Source organism: Alligator mississippiensis, chromosome 7 (assembly GCF_030867095.1).
Source record: "Alligator mississippiensis isolate rAllMis1 chromosome 7, rAllMis1, whole genome shotgun sequence".
Lineage (NCBI taxonomy): Eukaryota > Metazoa > Chordata > Crocodylia > Alligatoridae > Alligator > Alligator mississippiensis.
The window spans coordinates 10,530,076-10,553,617 of record NC_081830.1 but is presented as its reverse complement, the minus strand read 5'-3'; the positions used below and the strand labels follow the sequence as shown (position 1 = coordinate 10,553,617).

The 23,542-nt window shown below is 54.8% G+C and overlaps 1 protein-coding gene across 6 annotated transcripts in view; it reads left to right on the top strand.

Annotated features, from left to right (window-relative positions):
• Positions 1 to 16,132, top strand: part of KANSL3 (KAT8 regulatory NSL complex subunit 3) — a 32,135-nt gene extending 16,003 nt beyond the window's left edge. For 2 of the 6 annotated variants that reach the window (XM_059730510.1, XM_059730511.1), the window contains exons 15-23: positions 1,660 to 1,737; positions 4,488 to 4,661; positions 4,835 to 4,919; positions 5,860 to 6,014; positions 6,978 to 7,090; positions 7,377 to 7,599; positions 8,042 to 8,175; positions 12,281 to 12,434; positions 15,431 to 16,132. In XM_059730510.1, the coding sequence (XP_059586493.1) occupies positions 1,660 to 1,737; positions 4,488 to 4,661; positions 4,835 to 4,919; positions 5,860 to 6,014; positions 6,978 to 7,090; positions 7,377 to 7,599; positions 8,042 to 8,175; positions 12,281 to 12,434; positions 15,431 to 15,978 (1,664 nt within the window). In that variant the 3' untranslated portion in view covers positions 15,979 to 16,132. The remainder of the gene's footprint in view (positions 1 to 1,659; positions 1,738 to 4,487; positions 4,662 to 4,834; positions 4,920 to 5,859; positions 6,015 to 6,977; positions 7,091 to 7,376; positions 7,600 to 8,041; positions 8,176 to 12,280; positions 12,435 to 15,430) is intronic. The other 4 variants (XM_059730512.1, XM_019486203.2, XM_059730514.1 and 1 more) reach the window with 4 other exon arrangements.
• Positions 16,133 to 23,542: the final 7,410 nt, after the last annotated feature.

Here is a 23,542-nt window from a genome sequence, read left to right as displayed (position 1 = left end):
GTAGGATCACCACCATCCCCAGCCAGTCTACTTGTCACATAGTGGTGTGAGGAGGGTGCTGTCATGTCAGGCACTGGGACATCTGTGTAGAGGTCACCTGGGAACTGCTGTCTCATGTCCAAGAAGGCCGCCAGGGTTTGATGGGGCTGAGGGAAGTGGCTGAGCCACAGTGCAGATCTAATGGGCTTCATGGAGACACGAGAGAGCCTACCTCCCTGAGGAGAGGGACCCAGGTGTTTGAGTGTCTGGGCTATGGCTTCAAAGGGTGCAACTAGAAATTCAGGGCACCAGGCAGTTTCTTCCAGAACCTGTGAATAACATGGAGCACCTGGGAAGTAGTCTGTGGCCTGCTGCTCCCTCTGAGGATGCCAGCTGCTCCCCAGCTTGCTCCCAGAACTCCTTCTGTGGGAGGAGCCAACTTCAGGCAGGATCTTGAGCCCCGGGCTCACCCATAGCACAGCATGCAAATCATTAGACGCAGCTGCATCCTTCTTGGGACTCATGGGAGCCAGGGAGGGGCAGTGGCTGCTGAGCACAGTAGAGCGGAGTAGCTCTTTCGAGAGCACTTCGAAGGCTGAGTGCTGCCAGCGTGGGGGTCCAGGTACATCTTGTGGAGGCAAATGTGTATTTCAGTTTTTCTCATCAGAGATACCAAGTCTCAGTGGCTGAACTGGGCCTTTGTGGATAGGTTGGGGCCTCTGGCTTGGCTCAGTGCCCTCATCTGTGCTCAGGGGCTGAGGGGAAGGTGTCTACAGCATGGATGTGTCCTCTGGGCTGGCTGGGAAAGGAATTAGCAGTGCCCCTGGACCCACTGCCCTTTCTCAGGCTGGCATAATTCAGTGCATCATGGGGGAATACTGCATTTTCTTGCATGCCACATGCCTCAGATAAGACGTACCTTGTTTGGGGAAAGGAGAAAAAAAAGATTTTACCAGAGTTGTTGTTGCATACAGCAAGGACAGTGTGTCATCTTCAGCTCCTTCACACACTCTTTTCCTACTGCAGTTTTAACCCTTTCACAGCGGAATTGCCAGCAGCTCTTGACTGTTCAGCCAAAAGCTGAAACCCCAGATGCTGCTGGAGACTTGAGTTGGTGGACAGATCTGGGGTTTTGAAAAGAGCCTGTAGGGTTATGATGCAGGAGAAGAGAGATCAGAAGGAACTAAACTACACATTCTTCAGCATAATTGCTGAAGAAAGGCTTGCGTGATTATTGGACCGTCATGACCATTTGTTAAAAAGGAGAAATGCGGAGAGAGCTCTGGAATAGGGGGAAATATGGAGAAATCCAGACACATTTCTCCGGCTCACGGAGTGGGGTCATTAACACCTGTGGAACAAAAGCAATTAGCAGGCAGGTGGAGTCTAATGAGCCAATTGACTCTCTCAGTGCTGTGTGGCTAGAAATGCCACTGCTGCTGTTCCAGGTAGACACGGCGCCCAATTTTGGAAGGCTAATTTTTTTGCAGGGGAAGGTGTGTGTGGTAGGTGAGTGTGTACAGTAGCTGTACAGGGAGCCCCAAGGCCAGAGCATAGCACGTCCTGGAGCTGCGAGGTCCCTGCATGCCTGCAAGGAGGGCGGGGATGCGTGGGGTCTCACCAGCCCTATCTGCTCCATAGCCGGGCTGTGATTCTGTAATTCTCTCTGATTCCTTTCAGCTCAGTTCGCTGCTTTTCTGAAACAAAACGTGCTAGTGAGGAAAGCTCTTCCTCCTGGCACCTCTTCATGTCTCTTTGGTGAGTATCTCCTTGCTACCTGTCTCTCTCTCTCTCTCTCTCTGTGCTCTCCTCCTCCACCGCTCTTCTCTCCCCATCGCACTGCCTTGTCAGGGCGGGGGGCTGCAGCGTGCATTCCCCCACCCTGCTCTGCTTCCTACTTTCTTGTTGCTGCCCAGTGATCAGCTCCTTACTAACTTATGCTCACTGACCCATGTTGCCTCATGTCCAAGGTAGTGACAGGTGTTTCTCAGCCACACAGCATCCATGGCATGGCCTGGCAGCTTCTCTTAGTTAGCAGCGTGTCCTGTTGTCAGCTGTGCTTTTGGTTACGTTGGAGCATCCTTTCTGCAGGCGAGCCAGCAGGGACAAGTACTGCTTCGTGGCCTGGAAGGATTGGAGTAGCTCTAGGGAAACAATTGGTGGAATAGGAGCAGTAGAAAGAGTGAGTGGGCGTGTCAAGGAAGCGGGAAGCCAAGGGGCTGGGTAGGACCAAGAAAGTCAGTGGGTCCTGATTGAGCTTAAGAACTTGGAGCTTGTGACCCCCTCAGTGTTTGATTGCTGAGTTTAAGGGGGGAAAGTTGTGTGTTGTATGTGAACAAGTAAGATACTCGACTTGGCTGCTGGCAATGACTGGGACTGGCCATCGCAATGGGGGGGGGTGTCTTCCGGCCTCGTGTCCTGTGATCCCAGCATAGCAGGGGCCTTCGCTAAGCTGGAGGCTGGTGCTGGTTGTCGTCATGACTTGGGTTTGAGAAGTCAGTCACAATGGTGCAACCTCAGGGGCATTGAGAGATTGGGTGTGAGTGGTAAATCCAGAGGAGTTGGGCTGCAATGCCCAGGGTCTGTCTCTGATTCCGCTGGCTGTGGTGGCACATGGTGCCTTGGGGCCACTGTTGGGGACTCACAACAGGACAGGGGTGAACAGAAATGTGCTGGATGATGCTTGTGGTCTTGGCAGAGACTTCCCACCCCCCTCATACCCAGTTGTAGACCAGGGCATGCCACAGGGTGGTTCCCTCAGCCCCCCAGCACACACCGTGCCTGGCAGTTTGGTTACCTTGAGAAGCAGGGCAGAGGCTGGGGATTTCAAGGACTTTTCTAATCTTCAGTTCCTGCCCAAGACAGCTTTGCAGTGTCCCCCAGATGTCAGCAGCGAGGTCAGCCTGGGCATGTCAGCAGAAGAGTTCTGCACATTCTCCCCAACTCCTACTGCCCTGTGGAGCATTAGGACCCTGAGCACCACTACCAGTACACGTGCTGTTCCACTACACGTGGTCAGAGTTCTCCAGGCTCTTCTGCAAGGAGTTGACACCTGCTCTCAAGGGGTTAAATAATGGCCATGACTTTTTGGGGCTGATCATATGTGGGGGCACAGAAGTGCTTTCTCACTGCTTCCAGCACTGTGTCCATTGGTGCTGTGCCCCATGGAAGGGGGTCGACTCGGTCACTGCCATCTGGTACCTTGTGGCACTGCTCCCTTGCTGCTTCCTCTGCTTTGCCCACACTGTCGGGAGCTGCCCTGGCCCTGGGATTTTCTAATTCATCTCCAGATCCCAGGTCTTGGGGCCATTTGGAGCCATGAGTGGTGTGAGACCAGGGTGGGATGTGTTCCTGCCACCTCAAGCAGGAAGTGCCTATGGCCTCACGTTGCTGGGCTCCTGATACATTCCCCTTCATTAGCAACCCTGAAGCCAGGGCTGAGGCAATGTCTGCCAGACGGGAACTGCCAGGCTGTGGAGTCCTTTGGCTGCACCATTTGACTGATCATTGTGTGCGGGGTGAGGGCTGATCTATAAGGATTAGAGATCCTAGGGAGCTTCCCTTTGCCCCCATGCACTCTGGGGAAGGAGGTTACAAGCTCCCAACCCTTCATGCACCCCACATGCCCACTGAAGTAGTTTTCTTCAGTGTCAGGCTCAGATCTCTCCTGGGGTCCAGCTCAGTGCCCACAGCTATGGTGCAGTGGGATGGCACCCATCCCACAGAGGCCTGTCTCCACCTCCCCTGCGAAACCTGGGGGCCAGGAAAACAACACCCCTTCTTCCCTCCCAGGTCTGCAGACGTCAGGGGCCTGTGTCTGGTATAGGGTGGCTTTGGGGTGGGGGGGGCACTGATTAACATTTGGATGCATTCCTGTGGGCATCGGGGCCCAGGCCCGGGCCCAAGCCACCAAGGCATCAGTGCATACTGGTCGGTGATCAGGGGGCTGGAGGTGTGGCCTAGCCTTTCACCATGAACCAGCCAGGCTGCTCCGTATCCCTGGACTCCCTGGGGGGAGGTGGGTAAGGAAAGGGGATGCTGCTTGTGTATGGGGGTCTGGCAGCCTGGGACGCTAGAGCAGAGCTGGGACAGCAGCTGTGACTTAGGAGGTGTCTCCTCAGGCTCTGGGTGCGAGTTCCCCAGGGCTTGCAGGGGGCTTTGACAGTGAGCAGAGCCTCTGCCTGAGGTCCTTGTGCCTTGTTTATCAGCACAGAGACCGGGGGTGTCCAACTCACCCTGTGCCCTGGGTCAGATCTGAACCTGAGGCCAGTAGAAGTGGTGGCACCACACAGAGCATTTGGGTCTGTGTTAGCAGGAGTCAGAGGGGGCCACAAGCCATGTGTTTGATGCCATTTCCTTAGAGCACTCTGGGGGGTATAGAAGATGGTGTGGGGGGCTGGGAAACAGCTGCTGGAGCATACTGGGAGTGGCAGAGCCATGCTTGAGCGCGTGTCCCTCTCCCCTATGCTGTGGCTACCAGTCCCAGGCCTCCCATCTGTGTCCTCCAGTGCCTGTCTCAGCTGAGCAGCAAGACGGGGCTGACAAGGATGAGGCACGCCTGCAGCTGAAGCGGCACCAGACCCCCAGCCCCACCCCATGCGGCAAGGCATCCAAGCGGGCCAAGATTAAGGTGACCATTGTCTCCCATGGGGACACAGCCAGCACCGGCACCCAGGCGGAAAGTGAGTCCCGACACCCCCTGCCCTTGCACCCTGGGGTAGTGGGGGCACCCCACAGCCCCAGTTCCCACCTGTGGCCCCACGTCCATTCCATCTCAGATGGCATCCGAGTTCTGGTGGGCAGTGGAAGGCGCCGGAGCTGGGAGAGCCTCACACGTCGTATCTTCCTTTGGCAGTGGCTGCAGGAAAGCCCCTCACCATGACTGTCGGCCAGGCTGTGCCAGGCACCAAGGAGCTGTCAGGACTCCTCGCCACCCCCAAGTGAGTGCCGCAGCATCTGTTGGGGTCTGTTTCCTGGGGGAGGGAGGGGGTGGCTTTGGTCTGGGAACCCTAGAGCCTGGGGCGGCTCTGTGATCACCCCTGGAAGAGGTAGAGCTGTGAGCCAACACACTGCCCATACCATTGGCTCCAGAGATGGGGGGCATTTGGGTGGGGTGCCCCAGCAGTGCCAGGTACTGTATTTTCTGGCATACCACGCATTCCCTAAAGAGGACCCGCACCTTGCTTGGGGAGGCAAAGGGGAGCAAAAGTGATTGTGTTGTTCAGAGGCTCTGAGGAGGTTAAACCTGTGCGCTAAAGATTGCGCTTCACTGCTTCTCTCCCTGAGGCCAGGGAGAGCGGCACAGCCCCAGCAGGCATTACTACCTCCCTGTGCTTTAATATGGGTACAAAAATCGACTGCCCCTGCTTCAGGCAGCCAACCTCTTCTGCCCCCCCCCTTTTGCAGTTTTGGAGGGCTGATGTGCTGAGGGGGAAGGTGTGTGTGGTTTGCAGGTAATTACAGTAGAGAGGGTGCTGCTGATAGGTACAGCCCCGAGACTGAAAACCTATCTGCACAGATGCAGGCTCCGTTTGAAGGCTGACACCTTGCTGCTCAGTGCCTGGTGCCTTGCAGTTGGTGGCTCATCATTCTCCCCAGCACTGGGGCGAAGGGCAGGGAGTCATTAGTTGTTAGCTTTTCCTCATCTCCAGCCTTGGTGTCCCATGCTGCAGCTTGAGGCCATTGTTCCTAGTTCTGTCCCTTTGTGGCTGCAGAGAAGAGTCCCCATCTCCATCCTCTGTCATCACCCCTGGGGTGTTTGAAGGCTGGTGGCACAGCCTGGCCATGCTGTTAAGCTAACAAGGGGTGCCTCATGGAGGCCTCCCTGTCCCACTCGCTTGGGAATGGAGCTCATCGAAGTGGCTCTGTCTTGCTTCCCAGGCTGAGCTCGGCAGCAGAGACCTCAGCCATCAGCCCGACCCCCTCAGCTGTGATCCCCAGCAGCACAGCGCCCAGCGCCTTCCACACCCTCCAGAGCCGGCTGGTGGCCAGCAGTGCCCACTGCCTGCAGACCCAGCCCAGCGGCACTCTCCAAGGTACCTGCCTCTCTTGATTTGGTGGCGGGGGAGGGGCCATTTCCCAATGGGGGAGCAGCAGGGGGGAACCTTCTTGGCTGGTGGGCCACAAGTTAATCTCTTTATCCTTTTTGAGTGCCACTCCAATCCCCTTTTCCTGCCTGATCTGCTTTCTGCCTGTGCTCCCTGCCCCATCTGCTGCTGTGCTTTCTGCCCTCTGCCCCATCTGCTGCTGTGCTTTCTGCCCCCTGCCCCATCTGCTGCTGTGCTTTCTGCCCCCTGCCCCATCCTCCTTCATGTCACACATGGCAGCCGCCCATGCCACTTGTGGCACATGTTCCATAGATTGTCCACCCCTGCAATAGGGAGCAATGGTTACGTTGGCTCCTGGGCAGATCCAGTCATCCTTGAAATAGCAGCCAATTCTACATGCCGCACACAGGCCTTTCGTTCAGACTTTCCTGTATTCCCACCCCTTCCTCTGAGCAAACTCTGGACCAAACCATAGGGAAGCTGGGAACTCATGAGTTGTGTGGTGTGTAGTCAGAGTCTGTCCCTGGTGGGGAGTTTATCAGCGTTGGCATGGCCTGGCCTATTTATCTCTGTTCATTTCTGTCTCTATGCAAGTCAGGCTGAGCCCATCTCTGGGATCAGCACTCCATGAGGAGAACTCAAGTGAGGCACCAGCACCGAGGGTTTGGGGGTATGAGGACTCCCTGACAACTCGGCACCTTGGCTTCGAGCCGGCAGGGACAGCTGAGTGTTCTCTCTGGGCTTGGGCACTCCAGCGCCAGGCCACATCCTGCTCCCACAGAAACCTGTGGGACCTTTCCAGTGGTGTCAGGAGGAGTTGAGGGGTGGGCTGGTCATCTGTCATTGGGCCGGGGCTTCTTCAAGACTGTGCTCATGGCCAGGAGCATACATGGGAGGCTGCAATCTGTGGGTCAGCCCCAGTGATCACCTCCTAGCTCTGTTTCCTTCCAGGCGCTGCCTCGGCTAGCAGCCTCCTGCAGGGCTTGAGCTTCAGCCTGCAGGACATCGGTACCAAGGCTCCAGCCCTCCCAGTCAGCAGTGTGCCCCCGGGGCCGCCTGTACAGGTAAGCCCCGATCTGGGAGGGGAGAGTTTGGGGTGGGAGGTCACGGGTGCCACAGCATCTTTCCAGATGCCTTCTCTGACTTAGACACTGAGTACAGAGGTAGTGGAAGAAGGGAAGGGGGAGAAGGACTTACAGCCTGGGTTTTCTTTGAGTTGGGGTGCAGTATACCGTGGGCCCCATGGGCTTCAGCGGCCTGCTGCCATGAGACCCTAGACTAGATGAGAGGAAGATGCAGGGAGGGAGCCACCTCTTTCTGGTGCTCACAGCTCTTCCTGGCTTCCTTTAGCAGGCCTCAGCTGTGAAAACGCCCGCGACCATCCAGAACCTGGGTACCATCACCACGGGTGCGGGGACCATTGTCCGCACCATCCCCGTGGCCACGTCCCTGGCACTGGGAGCCTCTGCAGGGGGGAAGCCCACAGCCATCCACCAGCTGCTGACCAATGGGGGCCTGGCCAAGCTGGCCAGCAGCCTCCCTGGACTGGCCCAGATCTCCAACCAGGCCGCAGGTGAGAATGGAATCCCTGTAGCTGGCTTGACAGCCTTTCTTTTTCTCTGGTAGGGGTCAATCTGAGGCTTTCTGAATGTGTCCTTCAGCACTGGGCCAAGCTGAATCTCATGGGTCAGTCTGTGGGTGTGCTGTGGAGTGTGCCAGGTGCCCACCCTGCCTGTTGGCTCTCTGAGGTGCCTCTTAAGCTTGTAGCCCTTTGTTCCCTGTGGGCTCATGCCAGGACATGTCTCGCTCCCCACATTCGTGACTTACTTTGCCTCCCTGTGACCTATGATGTATCTTGTCCCCCCACACATTGAGCATGACATGTCTTGCCTCCCATGAACTGTAGCTGTGACGTGTCTCTCCCACCAGCTGTGATATGTCCCAACCCCCCACGGCCATGATGTATCTTGCCCTTGCTTGCTACTCATGATGTGTCCCACACTTGTGGTTTCTAGGCCTGAAGGCCCCAACTACCATCACGGTGACCCTCCGGGGGCAGCCCAGCCGTGTCACTACACTGAGCCAAGCGGCCATGGGGGCTCTTCAGTCCCCGCTGGAGGAGCAGCCAGTGCAGCCCCATGTGCCTCAGGTAACTTGGGTACCTCGTCTCAAGGGAGGATGGGCCACGGGGCAGAGGCCATGCTGCTGTCACCACCTACCAGGGCTCATCTCTCCTGGTGGCTGCTGGGGGGAACTGTGTGCTGTGGTGCCCTGGCCTGGGAAGCCCAAGTGACCTTGTCTTCCATACCCAGGGGCCAGGAGACCTCTTTCCCTCCCATCCTGCCCTGCCAGGGCAGTCACACCCATGGGACTGGGGCTCGACTGTAGCACTGGGAAGACATGTGGGAGCCCCAGCATGTCATGGCCATGTGGCTTGGGCTGATCTAGCCCGGCTGAGCCTCGCAGGATGCATCTGATGCCAGGTGCTGCGCTGTGTCCGGATGCAGCTACAGTATGGACCGCCCCACACAGAGCCGTAGTGTTGGTGGCCTCTCTGGGGAGGGTGCATGTCAGAACTAGCCTGGCCTCTGCTCTGCTGCTTTGGGACAATGCTGGGCCTTCAGGACAGGGGAGCCCTTGAGCCCAGCTGTGGCTGAGGTCTCCCAGCTCTGGCCATGGGTGTGGCATCCAGCTCCTGCAGGTGAGCAAACATTCCACTCCCACAGGGGCCAAAACCCTAAGGGTAAGGGAGGACCTTTGAAAGGTGTCATCCCTTCTCCTCACCTCCTTCTCTCCTGCTTTTAACTGCTTCAGGGCAGGCCTGGAATCTTCCCAGGAACCCCAGCAATGCCCAGCTCCCACTCTGTCTGCGTGGCAGCTTGAGCCAGTGTTGTCAGAGAGGTTGCCAGGCACTGGGAGCCCCGGAAAAGAGATGCCGTGGTGAATTGGTGGTGCCAGGGGTGTCTGAGCCCCTGGAAGCCTGGCCTGTTGGAATAGGCATGAGGGCCGCAGACAGTCGGCCTTGTTTGTCTGTTAAAGGCAAAGCAGGGAGCAACTGGATCCCTCAGCCCCATTGCTGGTGCCATTTCACCAGCCTGGTATGATTGAGGAGTATTGCCAGAACTGGAATAGTGGTTCTGTTGAAGGTAATAATAGTACCAATGAATCATGCCAGGGACCTGCTGGAGCCTGGAGATCTCAGCCTCAGTCAGCCTCTGCTGTCCAGGTGTGCCGTGAAGCAGCTGTCCCGAGTGGCACAGTTCTTTCCAGGGCTCCGTTACCCATGTTGGACAAACTGCTTAGGGTGGATCCGTAACCAGTGTCCAGGTACTGGCAATTAGGCTATGTGATACAAGCCATGAAGTTGACTACCAGTATGAACCCGTGTGCCAAAGCTACTTTGCTGTATGGCTCTTGCCAGGAGCCCTATGGGAAGCAGCTGTCTTACTGTATTTTTTTGCATATAGTATGTAGCGTTTTTGGCTCGTGATGTGATGTGTGTTATATGCAAGAAATACAGTAAGAGCAGGTTTTGCCCATTCTGGGCAAAAATGAAAGTAAAATCTTCACCCGATTCACAGGAAGCAGAATAGTGAGCAAGCCCAGTTCCCTGGCAGCTGCTCCTCAGTCACTTCCTTGAAGAAAAGATCTTTTTTTCTTCATCTGTCATTCAAAAGCAAAGGTGTGTCTTATATTTCAGGGGTGTGTTCTATACCAGAACATACAGTAATAAGAATAGGGAGCTGTTTCCTCAGTCATGCTCCAGTAGTTACTGTAATTTTTGCCTTTTTCGGTTTCTGGGTGCAGCTCTAGCTGTGCCTTCATGAAAAGAGCTACAGCAGGGTCTGGCATGGTGCTGAAATGTCTCCAGCCTGGATCTCGCCATGATGCTGTTGGGGTGAAGCGAGTGGCATGGGGTTAGAAGGGGAAGCGGGGTTGAGATGCATTTCAGAGACAGTCCCATGGCTGCGAATCCGTTGCCTGTGGGGATGGAGAGATTGCCCATCCCAGCATACCTTGTGGTTCTCAAGCTTGTTAAACTCGAAGCTGCCTCCATTAGACTCCAAGCCTCCCTTGGAAAACACCAGCTCTTTGCTTTTACTTATTTCTTGATTACAGAAAACATCCTAGAGCAGTTCTTCCATGGCAAAGACCCCAGCAGGGCACTCAGGTTCCTGTTGGAAATCTCTGGGACTGTGCCATGCTTTTAAATGGAAGCTGGATAGAAACCAGCTATAAAGCTTTTATGCCTGTTCAAGCACTAACTTGGTTGCAGGTTGACTCTTTTCTGTAGCTGGACAAACAGTTTTATGAAGTGATAATCATTTGGCATGTGTGGCCAGTGTAAATTTATTGTGTGATTAACCAGTTAAATGTGTGACCCTTACTTTGCACGTGCAGCCGATCTAAACTTATTGCGCAATGGACCAGCGAATTGCTTGATATGTGTAATGTGTGCTAGGGGCCTGGATTTCCCCTTTTGAATCACACAGAGGTGTTTGTTCACTTCACCATGCTAATATTGTGTGGGACCTTGCAGCACACTTAGAAAAGGATCTCAGGGCACCCCAACATGCTATGACCCCTCCCCATGCCCCAGTGTAACAGGCATCTGTACGCTGCCGTGCTCGGATCAGCGTGATTGTTACCTGCTCATAGTCTGCTCAGAAGGGGTTTGGAGTGCGAGGGACCTATGGAAAGAAAAACAGCCTGGAGCATCCATCTGTCTGGCTGCAAACGGGCTAAAGCAAGTAGACAGCAGGGGTGCATTGGTCATGACAGCTTTGTGAGTGCCCAGATGCTGACACCAGCGGCCTGGCCTCTGATTGCCCAGGCCAGGCAAGCACAGTGAGATGAGCCACTCCTGAGTCTAGCTGGGGGCCATCCTGGTCACCCATAAAGCTACATCCTGAAGACCCTGGTGCTGCCTTCAGGATGGCCCCAGCCTCATCCAAATTCGTTGCACAATCTCGTTACAGTTGCCTGGGCCAAGAACGGCCAGGCACAAAAGGCACGTATTGTATGCTAGAGAGAATGGTAATGGTTGCAGTGCTCAGTTCACCGGGCACAGCTGTGGCAGGCAGCGTGATGAAGTGCTAGCCATGCCCAAGCTGCCATGGTAGGAGGTTTGGCATGGTGGGCAGTGAGGGGGGGTGTCCTGTTCTGCCTAGAAAGCTCCAGAGGGGAAAGGACCCTCTGTTCAAAGCATAGGACTCCTTGGGTTTTCTCTTTAGCTTGTGTGGCTGGGTCTCTGGACCCAGGTCTCCCTGCCTGTGCCATGGGGCTTCAAAGGTACCCCATAGAGAGCTTGAGTTTTCTCCCACCATGTCCATCCAGAGGCCAAATGATTGGAGTGAGCGTCTGGTCAAGTGTGTGATGCCCCCAGATAGCGGGGCCAGGGTAAAAATTGAATGCAGCACAGGGCAGGGAGTCTTGTTAATCCCAGGCCTCTGGGCTCTACTGGTTGGCATGCGGGGCCAGGAAGGAATCTCCTTCCTTCCTGTTGCATGGTGGTCAGGGGTTTTTCCCCCTCTTCAGCGGTGCCAGGTGTTGGCTGCAGCCCAAGCTGGGGAGGGTGACTGAGCTGGGCCCTTGCTCCTGCCGGGAACAAACCTGTAGTATCGTGGCTAGAGGGTCTTGCTCCTCCGCTGAGGCTCAGCCTAATGATGCATTGGGATCAGGAAAGAACTCCCCTCCAGCTCAGATGGGCACAGGCTGAGGGGTTTGCCATCACCTGCAGCAGGGACACAGCCTCTGCCTGGGGTCTCAGTGCATTTAACTCTCGGGCAGTGACAGGGCACTTGCTGGATCTCATCTCCAGTGTCATCTAGAGCAGTATTGGGGCTCTCGGTGTCTGTGAGCAACAGGCCTGGTCTGTGCATGGGGCTGGGGCAAAGTTTAAACAGGGACATGCCTTAGTGGGGGCTTGGATGAGGCTGATCCTGCCTGGAGCAGGGGTTTAAGCCAACCATGATCTTCAGCCAGCCCAGCTACTCTGCAGTCCTCTCTGCTCTAGGCTTGGAGCTACCCAGGTGCAGGCTAGTTCAGTGCCACTGTTGTCAGCCCCCCTTCACTCAACCCAACCCAGCTTAAAATCCCCAAGATGCCAGGATAGCACCAGCTCGCATTTGTATAAAGGGGTTTGCAGGGCCGGCTTGACACCCCTGGAGGGTGTGGTAGGTGCCAGTGCCAAGCAGGGAAGTGGGGCATGATGGGGGCTCCCACGCGGCTCTCAACTCCTTTACCCCTTCCAGGCTCTGGATGGCGCTACTGGGAACATGGCCTCCCCCGCTGCCTCCGTGGGCAAGCTGCTGCCTCCGCTGGATCTCGGCAAAGGCCAGGCCGGCGCAGAGACAGCCCCTGGAGACCCCGCGTCCCACCTGGCGCCTGCAGCAATGCCATCCCTAGGTGAGGCGCATGGCAGTCGTGGGGCAAGGCCCCTGGGCCCGAACAGAGCTGCGCCGGCCTGGTGGGGCATGCAGTGGGGGCACACGGCTGCCTGGCTGCAACCGGTTCTCGTGGCTCAGAGCTCTGCACTGGGGCGCCTGCAGTAGAGTAGGGACCTCCGTGTGTACCTCACTAGCTCGCCTGCCTAAGTAGCTCTCTGTTCCCCTCTCTAGCCTGTGCTTAGGTTCTGGAGTACAACTAGGTTTACCCAAAAGCACGCACGGCTGATGCCAGCTCCTCTCCCCAGCACAGGCCAGCATGGGCTGTGGGACCACAGCCCAGCTGGGCACAGCCCACTGTGTCCTACCCAGTTCCAGCCCCAGGGCCACAGCTCTGCCCTCTGATGTGAAGGGAAGGGCTGGGGTGGGCACAGTGGGCAGGCCAGAGCTGCCCACGTCGTGTCTGGTTCTGGTGTTCAGATCCGTGCTCTCCTGACAGCTCTGTCCTCAGTAAGCGCCAGAACCACTGTACCCTGGCTGTGCTTCTCCTTGCCTGGGCTGCCCCTGCCCCCACGCTGGCTTGTGCCTGAGCCAGGGGGTACTTAGTGCCCTGGAAGAGGCAGGTTGTAAGCCATGTTGGTCAAGTCAAGCTGGGCTCTGTGGGCAGCTGCTTTCCAGCTCTAGGGCCTGCAGGCCAGATTGGAACTGTGGGGTCACGTCATCTGGCCCACAGGGGCCTCTCATTGCAGCTCTCAGAGCCAGCACTTAGGGGGGGTTAATGCCGCCTGCCCCTGTCCCCTTACCCGCCGCTGCATTCCCCGTTCTTGCCTACCATCCTCCAGGTGCTTCGCCGAGGCCCTTGGACAGGTCTGTTGCAGGCTTGGGGCAAGAGAGCTGGCTGCCCTGCTGCTGGGCAGGCCCAGTTACTCCCACTGACATTGATGTGCCTGTGGCCACATTGGTGCTGCTTGTATTCTACTGGTGTCTTGTAAGCACCAGGTGCTGTATGCACACAGGCCACATCGACCAGGAGCAGGGGTGAGGGGGTATAAGGGCCAGTTGTGGGGTCTGGGACCTGGTGTAAGGAGCTATGTTCCCTCTCCCCCCCCCCACCATGGCTTTGGCAGCCTCCCTCCACCCGGGGCAGGCCATGAGGGAAGGAAGAGACCTGTTTCCATGGCAGCAGGGGGCTGGGATGGGCAGTGCTGCCCCCTCAGGAGCCCTGTCGGGCTCAAAGGTGTTTTTCACAACCTGATTGCCTCCCAGCCCCCAACCTCCTGGACAGGTGACCTGGTGCCCCAAGGCATCTCTAATAGAGTGGGAGCTCCCCTGGCTAGGTTGTCATCCCCCTGGCTGGAGCTAACTGGGCCCAGACGCCTGGCTTGGGGGGGCTGGGAGAGGCAGGATGGTCTTTGCCTCTCCACTTGAAGGGCATTGCAGGCTCCTGCCACCCAGGGTGGGGTGAGGGGCACAGGCTTCTCGACAGATGGCGTTGGTGCCCCCATGGTGCTGCTGGATGGCAATGAGCCAGCTTTGCCCAGGGCCATGGTGCTGGTTACACCTTGGGGAATCATGCAAATATGCATCCATGCAATTTTGTGCATAAAAGGCATGGCTGCATACTTGCATAATTTAACTGTGACAGGCTCTGTGCCCCCACCTCCAAGATGTTGAAGCTGAGCTGTGTGACTAGACAGATGGGTAAGTGGGGGGGGAGCTTCTGCCTGCAGGAAGAGGCTGGATGTGGGGGCATGTGTGGGTGGATGTGGAGTTTGTGAGGTGGTTATGGGCTGTGCACCATCAGGCCGGGTCAGGCAGTGGGGCTTTCAGCCCTCCAGCAGGAAGCCACATATGGAGGCACGGAGCCTGCCCGGCCCAGTGGTGCTTAACTCTGTGCCTCCAGATGCAGTTTCATGCTGGAGGGCTGGAAGCCCCACATGGAGGCCTGGCCCAGCCCGGCTCAGTGACTCATGGACTAGGAGCCACGCACCATCAGGCCGTGCAAGAAGCTGCACATGGAGGCATGGAGTTGTGTGTCATTGGGCCAGGCAGCCTCCTGCTTGCCTCCAGTTGCAGCTTCCCACTGGAAGCCCCAAATGGAGGCACGGCGCCTGCCCGGTACAAGCTCCCGGTCCAAGCGCCATCGGGCCAGGCCAGCTGGCTCAGTTCCTCCACGTTGGAGGCACAGTGCCTGCCCAGCCTGATGGCATGCAGCTCCTGCCATCAGTGCCATGAGCCTCACATGCTGGCACAGAGCCAGCCTGGTCTGGTTTGAAGGCACATGCCAGTAGGCCAGGCCAATTCTGCCAGCACATGCAGGCCCTGAGACTCAGCCAAAAGCGTGCACTGCCACGGGCTCTGCCTGCCACAGCCATGATTGCTCTGAGGGCCCACTGCGTGCTGCTGCTGAGCTGCCAGAAATGTGTGGCAGGGGGGCGGGGTCCCACACCCAGCTACAAAACGCACACAACCACACCCCTTTACCCCTCCACCCACAAACGCCCCCACAAACCCCACATTGTCTCATACCCACACCCCCCACCTGTCTACAAACCCCACACACACCCCCATACCCGCAACCCCCACAACTTCATAAATCCACCCCCTACACAGCCGCACACACCCTATACTACCCCCCCAACCGTATAGAGTACCTGCATATATTTCTAAAGAAGGTTCAAACAGTGGCATGTTTAGTTTGTTTGTTTTGGGGGATTGTTTACAAATTAAAGTAATTAATTTTGCCTAATTTTGAGTTTTCCAGTGCATCATTTTGAATTTTTCTATGCATAATTCCCTAGGGTGTTGGCAAAGGCAATCAAAGGCAGCAGAAGCAGCACTAGGGTGGCCACATTAGCTATCAGGGGAGGAATGGGGCTGCCACAGGTGCAGGACAGGTTGGGACATGTAGGGCAACTCATGCCCCCATGTGGTCCAGCTGCCAGTGTGGTGCCTGCACCTGGGGCAGGGATCCAGCAGGGCCAAGGCTGAACTGTTTCTGGTTCCCTTTCTCTGTAGCGCCCAGCACCAGCCCCATGAAGACGCTGTATGTCATGTCAGATGCCAAGCTGTCTGCGCTCACCAAGTCCGTGATGGCTGAGGCGGCCTCCAGTGCCCCGTCAGGCTCCGCTAGCTCCCCCACAGGCACCGTCACCTTCACCGCCTCTGCTCTGGCTGGCACCCCCAGCTCACCCAGTCTGGCCCACACCAAGGTAGGCCCGGTCCTGCAAGCCACCTCCAAGACCGTCATCCTCACCTCAACGCTGGCTGCTGTGAAGAGCGATGGGGCCCTGGCCCATGCTGGGGACAAGGCTGGCCTGTCCAAAGGTGCCGCTGCAGCCCTCGGCCATGCACTGGGGGCCGTAGAGACACTGGGACGGGTACCCTCTGTGGTGGACGAGGGCAGTACAGTTCTGCACACCCGGGAGACTCTGACCAGCAGGCACTTGCTGCCACAGGGCGTACTACCCACTGGGGCAGGCACCACCCTCATCGCGCTGAGCGGCAGCCTGGCCAGCCCCTCCATCATCACCACAGCTGGGCCCGTGCCCACCCAGAAGCCATAGACACCTTGGCCACAGTTTGCCACCACCTGCATCCCTTGAGCCCTGGACACTGGGAGGCAGAGGGGGTGAGGGAGGCACCCAGATGGGCCCCGATGAACATTTCCTTCACTCTGTTTTTCCATTGCTGTTGAATAAACCCGTTTCTTCCCCTCTGGCCCTTGCCTGGTCCCTGCATCACAGGGGAGGGGCATCCGGGCAACTATGATGGCATGCAGAAACAGCATGGGGCTCCCCTTTCCTGGGCATATGCACCAACAAAGAGGCTTCAGACTCAGCTCCTCCTTAGTCTTTGGCTTTATGGGGAGTGGGGTATGAAGTCAGGGACCCCTCCTTTGGTACATGGAGGCATCAGTGCTCTCCCCTGCTCCACTTTCGGTGACCCAAGTGCCCCCAGAACATATGTAGCTGATGGGGGGCGGTGTTCAAGGCCATATGCCTTTGCTGCATTCCTTTTGTCTACTACCAAGTATCTCAAGCTGTTATCGTGAACCCCACAACTGGACCCCTGCAGAGAGGGAGCCAGACCACTCGTGGATGTATCCTAATGTGGGCGACGGGGCTGTTTGTAACAACCCTTTCCAGTTCCCATCAGGCAGTCTGGTGTTGAGAGAGCACGGGGAGAAATACAGCAGAGGGCGGCGTGAGAACGGACAGATGCCTGTTTGTTCAGCTCCATTGCAGATCAAAAGCCCTTCGTGTAACGACAGAGAACATATGTGGCATAGGACACGTCCAAAAGTAAGAGCAAGCAGTCTGGCCCATTGAGCAAACAGGTGGGATGAAGAATGGGCTCATCCATCACAATGTCTGTCTCAGCAAAGCCACAGTGGAGAGACACTGCTCAAATGTCAGCCAGGGGACGCACTCTAAGCCTCACCTGTCCCTGCCTCTGGGAGGGCCAAGACACGTGGGCCATCACACTGAAACACAGCCACTGATTGAGACCAGCATCTCAGTTTAGTGGAGACCCCTCTGTCCCCTCCAGATCTGGAGCCCAAGAACCAGATGCTCCCCAAAGCTCCAGGTCTAGCAAAAAGGTTTGTTGTTGAAACATGAGCACAACAGAGATCCAGGAAGTCATGGAAGGATTACTGAGATTTGTCTGACCCTCTGACTACTACTCCATGCTGCTTATCCATGTGGGTACCAGTGATAATGCCAGGGAGATCTTGAGCAGTTCAAGTATGACTACAGGACTCTGGGTGCAATGGTGAAGGGGGCAGGGGCTCAGGTGGTGTTCTCAATTCTTCTGATCAAGGGGAAGGGCCCTGGCAGGAGCAGATGCATCCTGCAGATCAGTGCATAACTGCGCAGATGGTGTTGCCAGCAGGGATTCAGCTTCGACCATGGGATAATCCAAAAAGAAGGATTGCTAGGAAGAGACGGGACCCACATGACAAAGAGAGGGAAGAGCATCTTTGCAGACAGACTCACTAACTTATTAAGGAGGGCTTTAAACTAGGTTTGCAGGGGGATGGAGAACAAAGCCCTGAGGTAAATAGGGAAGCAGGGGAACTGGAGGGGGAACAGGAGAGGTCTCATTCTTCCTGAGAAAGGGCAATAAGCTAGTCACCTCAGGTGCCTGTACATAAATGCACAGAGCCTGGGAAACAAGCAGGAGGAATTGGAAGTCCTTGCATGTTCACAGAACTATGATGTGACTGGAATAACAGAGACTTGGTGGGAGCTCGCATGACGAGCATGGTCGTGGATGGGTGCAAACTGTTCAGGAAGAACAAGCAGGGGAGAAGAGGAGTTGCACTTTATGTAAAAGAGCTGTATGATTGCTCAGAGCTTCATTATGAAACACGAGATAGGCCTGTTGAAAGTCTCTGGGTTAAGGTTAGAGGGGAGAGCATCAAGGGTGATGTCCTGGTGGAGAGCATCAAGGGTGATGTCCTGGTGGGGTTATGAGGCTTTCTTCAGACAACTAGCAGAAGTTTCAAAGTCACCGGTGCTGGTTCTCATGGGGGACTTCAGTCATCCTGACATCTGCTGGGAGGGCAACACAGCAATGCACAGGCAATCCAGGAAGTTTTTGGAGAGTCTTGGGGACAACTTCCTGGTGCAACTGCTGGAGTGGCCAACTATGAGCCATGCTCTTGTCCTGCTGCTCACAAACAGGGATGATTTGGGGAATGTAGTAGTAGATGGCAACTTGGGCAACAGTGACCACGAGATCGAGTTCAGGCTTCTGAGGAAAGGAAGGATGGAGAGCAGCGGAGTAAGGACCCTGGACTTCAGAAAAACAGACTTCGACTTGCTTAGGGAACTCATGGGCAGGATACCCTGGGAAGCCAGTCTGACAGGGAGGGGAGTCCAGGAGAGCCGGCTGTACTTTAAGGAAACCTTACTGAGATTGCAGGAACAAACCATCCCGATGCACAGGAAAACTAGCAAGTACAGCAGAAAACCAGCTTGGCTTAGCAGGAAATGCTTCAGTAAACTAAATCACAAAAAGGAAGCTTATAAGAAGTGGAAACTTGAAGAAATAACTAGGGGATCATATAAGAGCATTGCTTGGACATGCAGGGATGAAGTCAGGAAGGCCAAAACACAATTGGAGTTGCAGCTAGCAAGGGACGTGAAGGGGAACAAGAAGGATTTCTACAAGTATGTTGGTGGCAAGAGGTGATTCAGGGAAAGTGTGGGTCCCTTACTGAATGGGGGAGGCAACCTTATGACAGAGGATGCAGAGAAGGCAGAAGTGCTCAATGCCTTTTTTGCCTCTATCTTCATAGGCAAGGTCAACTCCCAGACTACTGCATTGGGCAGCACAGTTTAGAGAGGAGTTGAGCAGCCCTCAGTGGTGAAAGAACAGGTTCTGGACTAAGAAAAGCTGGATGTGTACAAGTCCATGGGGGAGGATGGGATGTACCTGAGGGTGCTGAGGGAGTTGGGTGGTGTGGTTGCACAGCCACTGTCCATCATCTTTGAAAACTCAAGGTGATCAGGAGAGGTCCTGGATGATTGAAAAAGGGCAAACAGAGTGCCCATATTTAAGAAAGGGAAAAAGGAGGATCCAGGGAACTACAGACCAGTCAGCTTCACCTCAGTCCCTGGAAAAATCATGGAGCAGATTCTCAAAGGAATCCATTTCTAAGCACTTGGAGGAGAAAACAGTGATTAGGAACAGTCAGCATGGATTCACCAAGGGCAAGTCATGCCTGACCAACCTGACTGCCTTCTATGATGAGATGACTGGCTCTGTAGATGCAGGGAGACCAGTGGATGTGGTGCACCTTGATTTTTAGCAAGGCTTTTGTTACGACCTTCCTCAGCATTCTCGCAGGTAAGCTAAGGAAGTATAGGCTGGATGAATGGACTGTAAGCATTGGGCTCAGAGAGTAGTAATCAATGGCTCGATGTCTAGTTGGCAGCCGGTATCAAGTGGAGTGCCCCAGGGGTCGGTTCTGGGGCCAGTTTTGTTCAATGCCTTCATCAATGACCTGGAAGATGGCATAAAGCACCCACAGCAAGTTTGCACATGACTCCAAGCTGTGGGGAGTAGTAGACACACGAGGGTAGGGCTAGGATTCAGAGTGAGCTAGAAAAATTGGAGGATTGGGTCAAAAGAAATCTCATGAGGTTCAGCATGGACAAATGCAAAGTCCTGCACTTAGGACGGAACGATGCCATACACCAGTACAGGCTGGGGCTGACTGGCTGGGCAGCAGCTCTGCAGAAAAGGCCCTGGGGGTGACAGTGGGCAATAAGCTGAATACGAGCCAGCAGTGTGCCCTTGTTGCCAAGGGCATACTGGGCTGCATTGGTAGGAGTGTTGCCAATAGATCAAGGGAAGTTATTACTCCCCTTTATTCACCACTGGTGAGGCCACATCAGGAGTACTGTGTTCAGTTTTGGGCTCCCTGCTACAGAAAGGATGTGGACAAATTGGAGAGAGTCCAGCAGAGGGTGACAACAATGGTGATGGGGTTGGGGGACATGAGTTGCAAGGAAAGACTGGGGGAACTGGGCTTATTTAGTCTAGAGAAGAGGAGACTGACAAAGGATTTAACAGCAGCCTTCAACTCCCTGAAGGTGGGTTCAAAAGAGGATGGAGCTAGACTGTTCTCAGTGGTGACAGATGACAGAACAAGGAGCAATGGTCTCAAGTTGCAGCAAAGGAAGTTTAAGTAGATATTAGGAAGAATTTTCTCACTAGGAGGGTAGTAAAACACTGGAGCAGGTTACCCAGAGAGGTGGGGAACCTCCATCCTTGGAGGTTTTCAAAACCCAGCTAGACAAAGCTTTAGCTGGGATGATCTAGTTGGGGCTGGTCCTGCTTTGAGCAGGGGGTTGAACTAGATGTGACCTACTGAGGTCCCTTCCAACCCTCGTTTTCAATGATTGTATGGAGCTCACCCAGGAGACATGGGACAATGGTAGGGGTCTAGAAGAGGGTAGATCCCCCCAGCCCCACACCCTGCTGTTCTGAGGCATGCAGAGTGTTTTTTTCTTGTGATACCTGCTTGCTGTCACTTGTGATGCACTAGTATCTGAGGTCTGTGTCCTGGGTGGTGGTTGCTACCCATCTTCCAGTGTCCAAAGTCAACTCAGAAAAAACAACTCAGATTCATGTTTGGTGGTGAAAGCTCAGACAGGTTTATTGTCCTTGGACAGTCCAGCAGCTTGTCTGATGAACAGTCAGTCCAATACAGTGATGCTTGTCCTTGACAGGTGGAGACACCTTATGTGATTCACACTCCCCTCAGCTTCTGTACAAGGGACAGGTCTCCCAACCTCTGTATTGATGCTGGCATGCCCCCTGTCTTCTCTATCTGATGTGCATCTCAAATTGTTTCACTTGCCATGTCTCCACATCTACATTTTGGCTCTTGTGATCTGTCTCATTGCAAAGTTCTTTTTACATTCACCCTCCAGTTTTTCAGCTGCTGTGTTGTCCTCACTGCTTTGAATCAGCATATTTTTGCTCATTAGTGTTTTCATTTTTTTCTTGCTTATCTGGTCATCCAGCAGTCATGAGGCCCCTTTCTCCCATGCTGTAGTTTGCTATAGCTTGGCATAACTGGCCTACCACAACTGGAATGCCTATACCTGCTATTTGTCTCATTTCAGCCCAAGCTCTTTTACAAAGACTGGCTACATAGGGCAGAACCATCAGAAGCACAGATGCAGGATGGGGAATGACACTCTGGGCTGCAGCCAGAGCATGGGGGTTATAGTGGACCTTGCCTTGAACATGGAGTCAGCCATAAGCTCCTGTTGCAAAAGAAAAACCAGTAGCAGACTGGGCTGGATGAACAGGTCTGTTGCCTATGAGTCAAGTGGTTCTGCTCTATTCAGCACTGGGGAGGCCTCCCTTGGAGTCCTGTGACCAGTTTCACACCCTGCACTTCAAGAAGGTGGTGGACCTATGGGAATAAGTCCAGGGGAGTGCGACCAAAATGGTGAAAGACCTGCAGAGCAGGAATGATGCTTGGAAGACCTGGGAGAGTCCAGAGAAGAGAGAACCTGAAGTGGGGTTTGATGACGGTCTTCAAACGCCTAAGAACATAAGAACTGCCGTGTACTTCATCAGACCTTAGGTCCGTCTTGTCCTGGCACCTGTGTCACACACAGCAGAGGGCGGATGCTGAAATGGAGAGTGAGCTGGGTCTGAGCAGTGTTTTTCCCCCACAGCTGCCTGTGCCCTGCCATGGGTCTGAGTAGGGATTTTCCTCCTGTTCCTCTTTCTTGCAGCCTCCATCACTTGAGATCTAGGAAGTTCTGATTCAGAGGCCATATCCTTAACTCCCACATGCTCCTGATGCCCCTTTTCTCCAAGAATGTATCCTGTCCCTTTGTGAATCTGGCTGAACTCTCACCTTCCACTACATTTGGGACAAGTTCCACCCCTTAATGCTGTGCTGGGTGGCAAAGAACTGCCTTGTGTTTGCTTTAAACTTAATGACTTACTGGTTTCATGTCATGACCCCCTGTTCTTGTAGGTGAAAGATGGTCAGTAATAAATCCCTACTGTCTTTCTCTTCGCCATTTAGTATTTTGAAAACCCTTATGTCCCCCCTCAAGCATCTCCTTTCTACACTGAACAGCTTTGGTTTTGTTAGTTTTTTCTCATATGGAAGCCCCTCTACACTGCTAATCATCCTTGTTGCCCATCTCTGCACCTTCTCTAGTTCTATCTCTTTTAGGAGGTGCAGGGACCAGATCTGGGCATAGTCTTCAAGGTGTCGCTGCCCCAGGGATTTATAAAAGGGCATCAGGATACTGTCTGCTTTGTTCACAGTCCCCTTCTTCATCATCCCTAACATGTTGTTTGCCTTTGTGGCAACTGCTCTGAAGGATGCTTATAAAGAGGACAGCAATGGACTGTTCTTGGTGGCCACAGGGACCAGGGATAGGAGTCATGGATTGAAAGAGCAACAAGGGACATTGAGCTGGGAGATTAGGAAGAACTTCCTGGCTGTGAGGCTGGTTCAATGTTGGAACAAGCTGCCTAATGAGGTGTGGACTCTCTCCCTCTTTGGGAGTCTTTAAAAGCAGGTTGGACAGACTCTTGGCTGAGATCGTTTGCCATGGAGCTAATCCTACAATGAGTTGAGGCTTAGACTAGATAGGACCCTCTGGAGTTCTCTGCCAGCCCTGTATTGTTGTGATCTTCTGGGTCTGTCCTTGTCTATAATCCAGTTAGCAGCAGAGCTGGAAGTTGAGCTCTGGGGCCCTTCACAGCTCCAGACAGTAAACCATCACTCTGGGCCTGCCATTGCCTTCCCTTCTCTGAGCAATGCGTCACTTCTTGGCTACAGCAGAGATGTGGGGCTGTGTGGTGAAGCTGTTCTAGGCACACAGGCTTCTCCAGAAGTCCCCTCCCTCACTGCCTGTGGCCTAGCCCTTTCCCATCTCCAGTGTCAGTGTTTGAGAGGCCTCTTCCCAGCAACCAGATCCCAACCTGCACCTGAGGCAGCGATTCCCTGGCAGGTGCAGCAGAGGGATCGGAAACATAGAGCCTTGTGAACACAGAAGGGATTAATGCTAACCATTGACATTGGGTATGAAGCAGGGGTTCCACCAGCCACTGCTGAAGGGTCTGGTAGTGTAGCCAGGATGCTGTGGCTCTCCGATCAGGGATGCTGCCCACGGAAGCTTGCAGAGAAGGGCGCAAACTGAAGGAACTGAAGCAAGGGTTTAATTTTGGAGATCACTTCAGACACTGCCATTCTCCCAGTCACCCTCCACTCCTTCTGCAGCCTGTCTAGACTTTGAGTTCTGTAGGGTAGTGGTTGTGAAGGCTGTTCACGGTATCACAGGTCCTGAATCTCAGAGCAGGCAGACGGGCAAGGCCTTCAGGGGGTCATATTTAGTCCAGCCCAGTCAGTCCAGCTGCTATCTAGTCATGGGCTTCTGGAGAGGCCAGGTGTGCTAGCAGATGAGCCCTGGGTCCCAGCTGAGGCACACAATGTGAGCTCAGGGTGGCACACCAGATCCTGTACCCCCCTTATTTGCTGCTCACACATGCCCTGGGTGGGGATTTTGGCAGCAGGTGTATGTGGCAGGTGGGGAATAGGGCTGTGGAAGCATTGCCTATCAAAACTCTCTATGT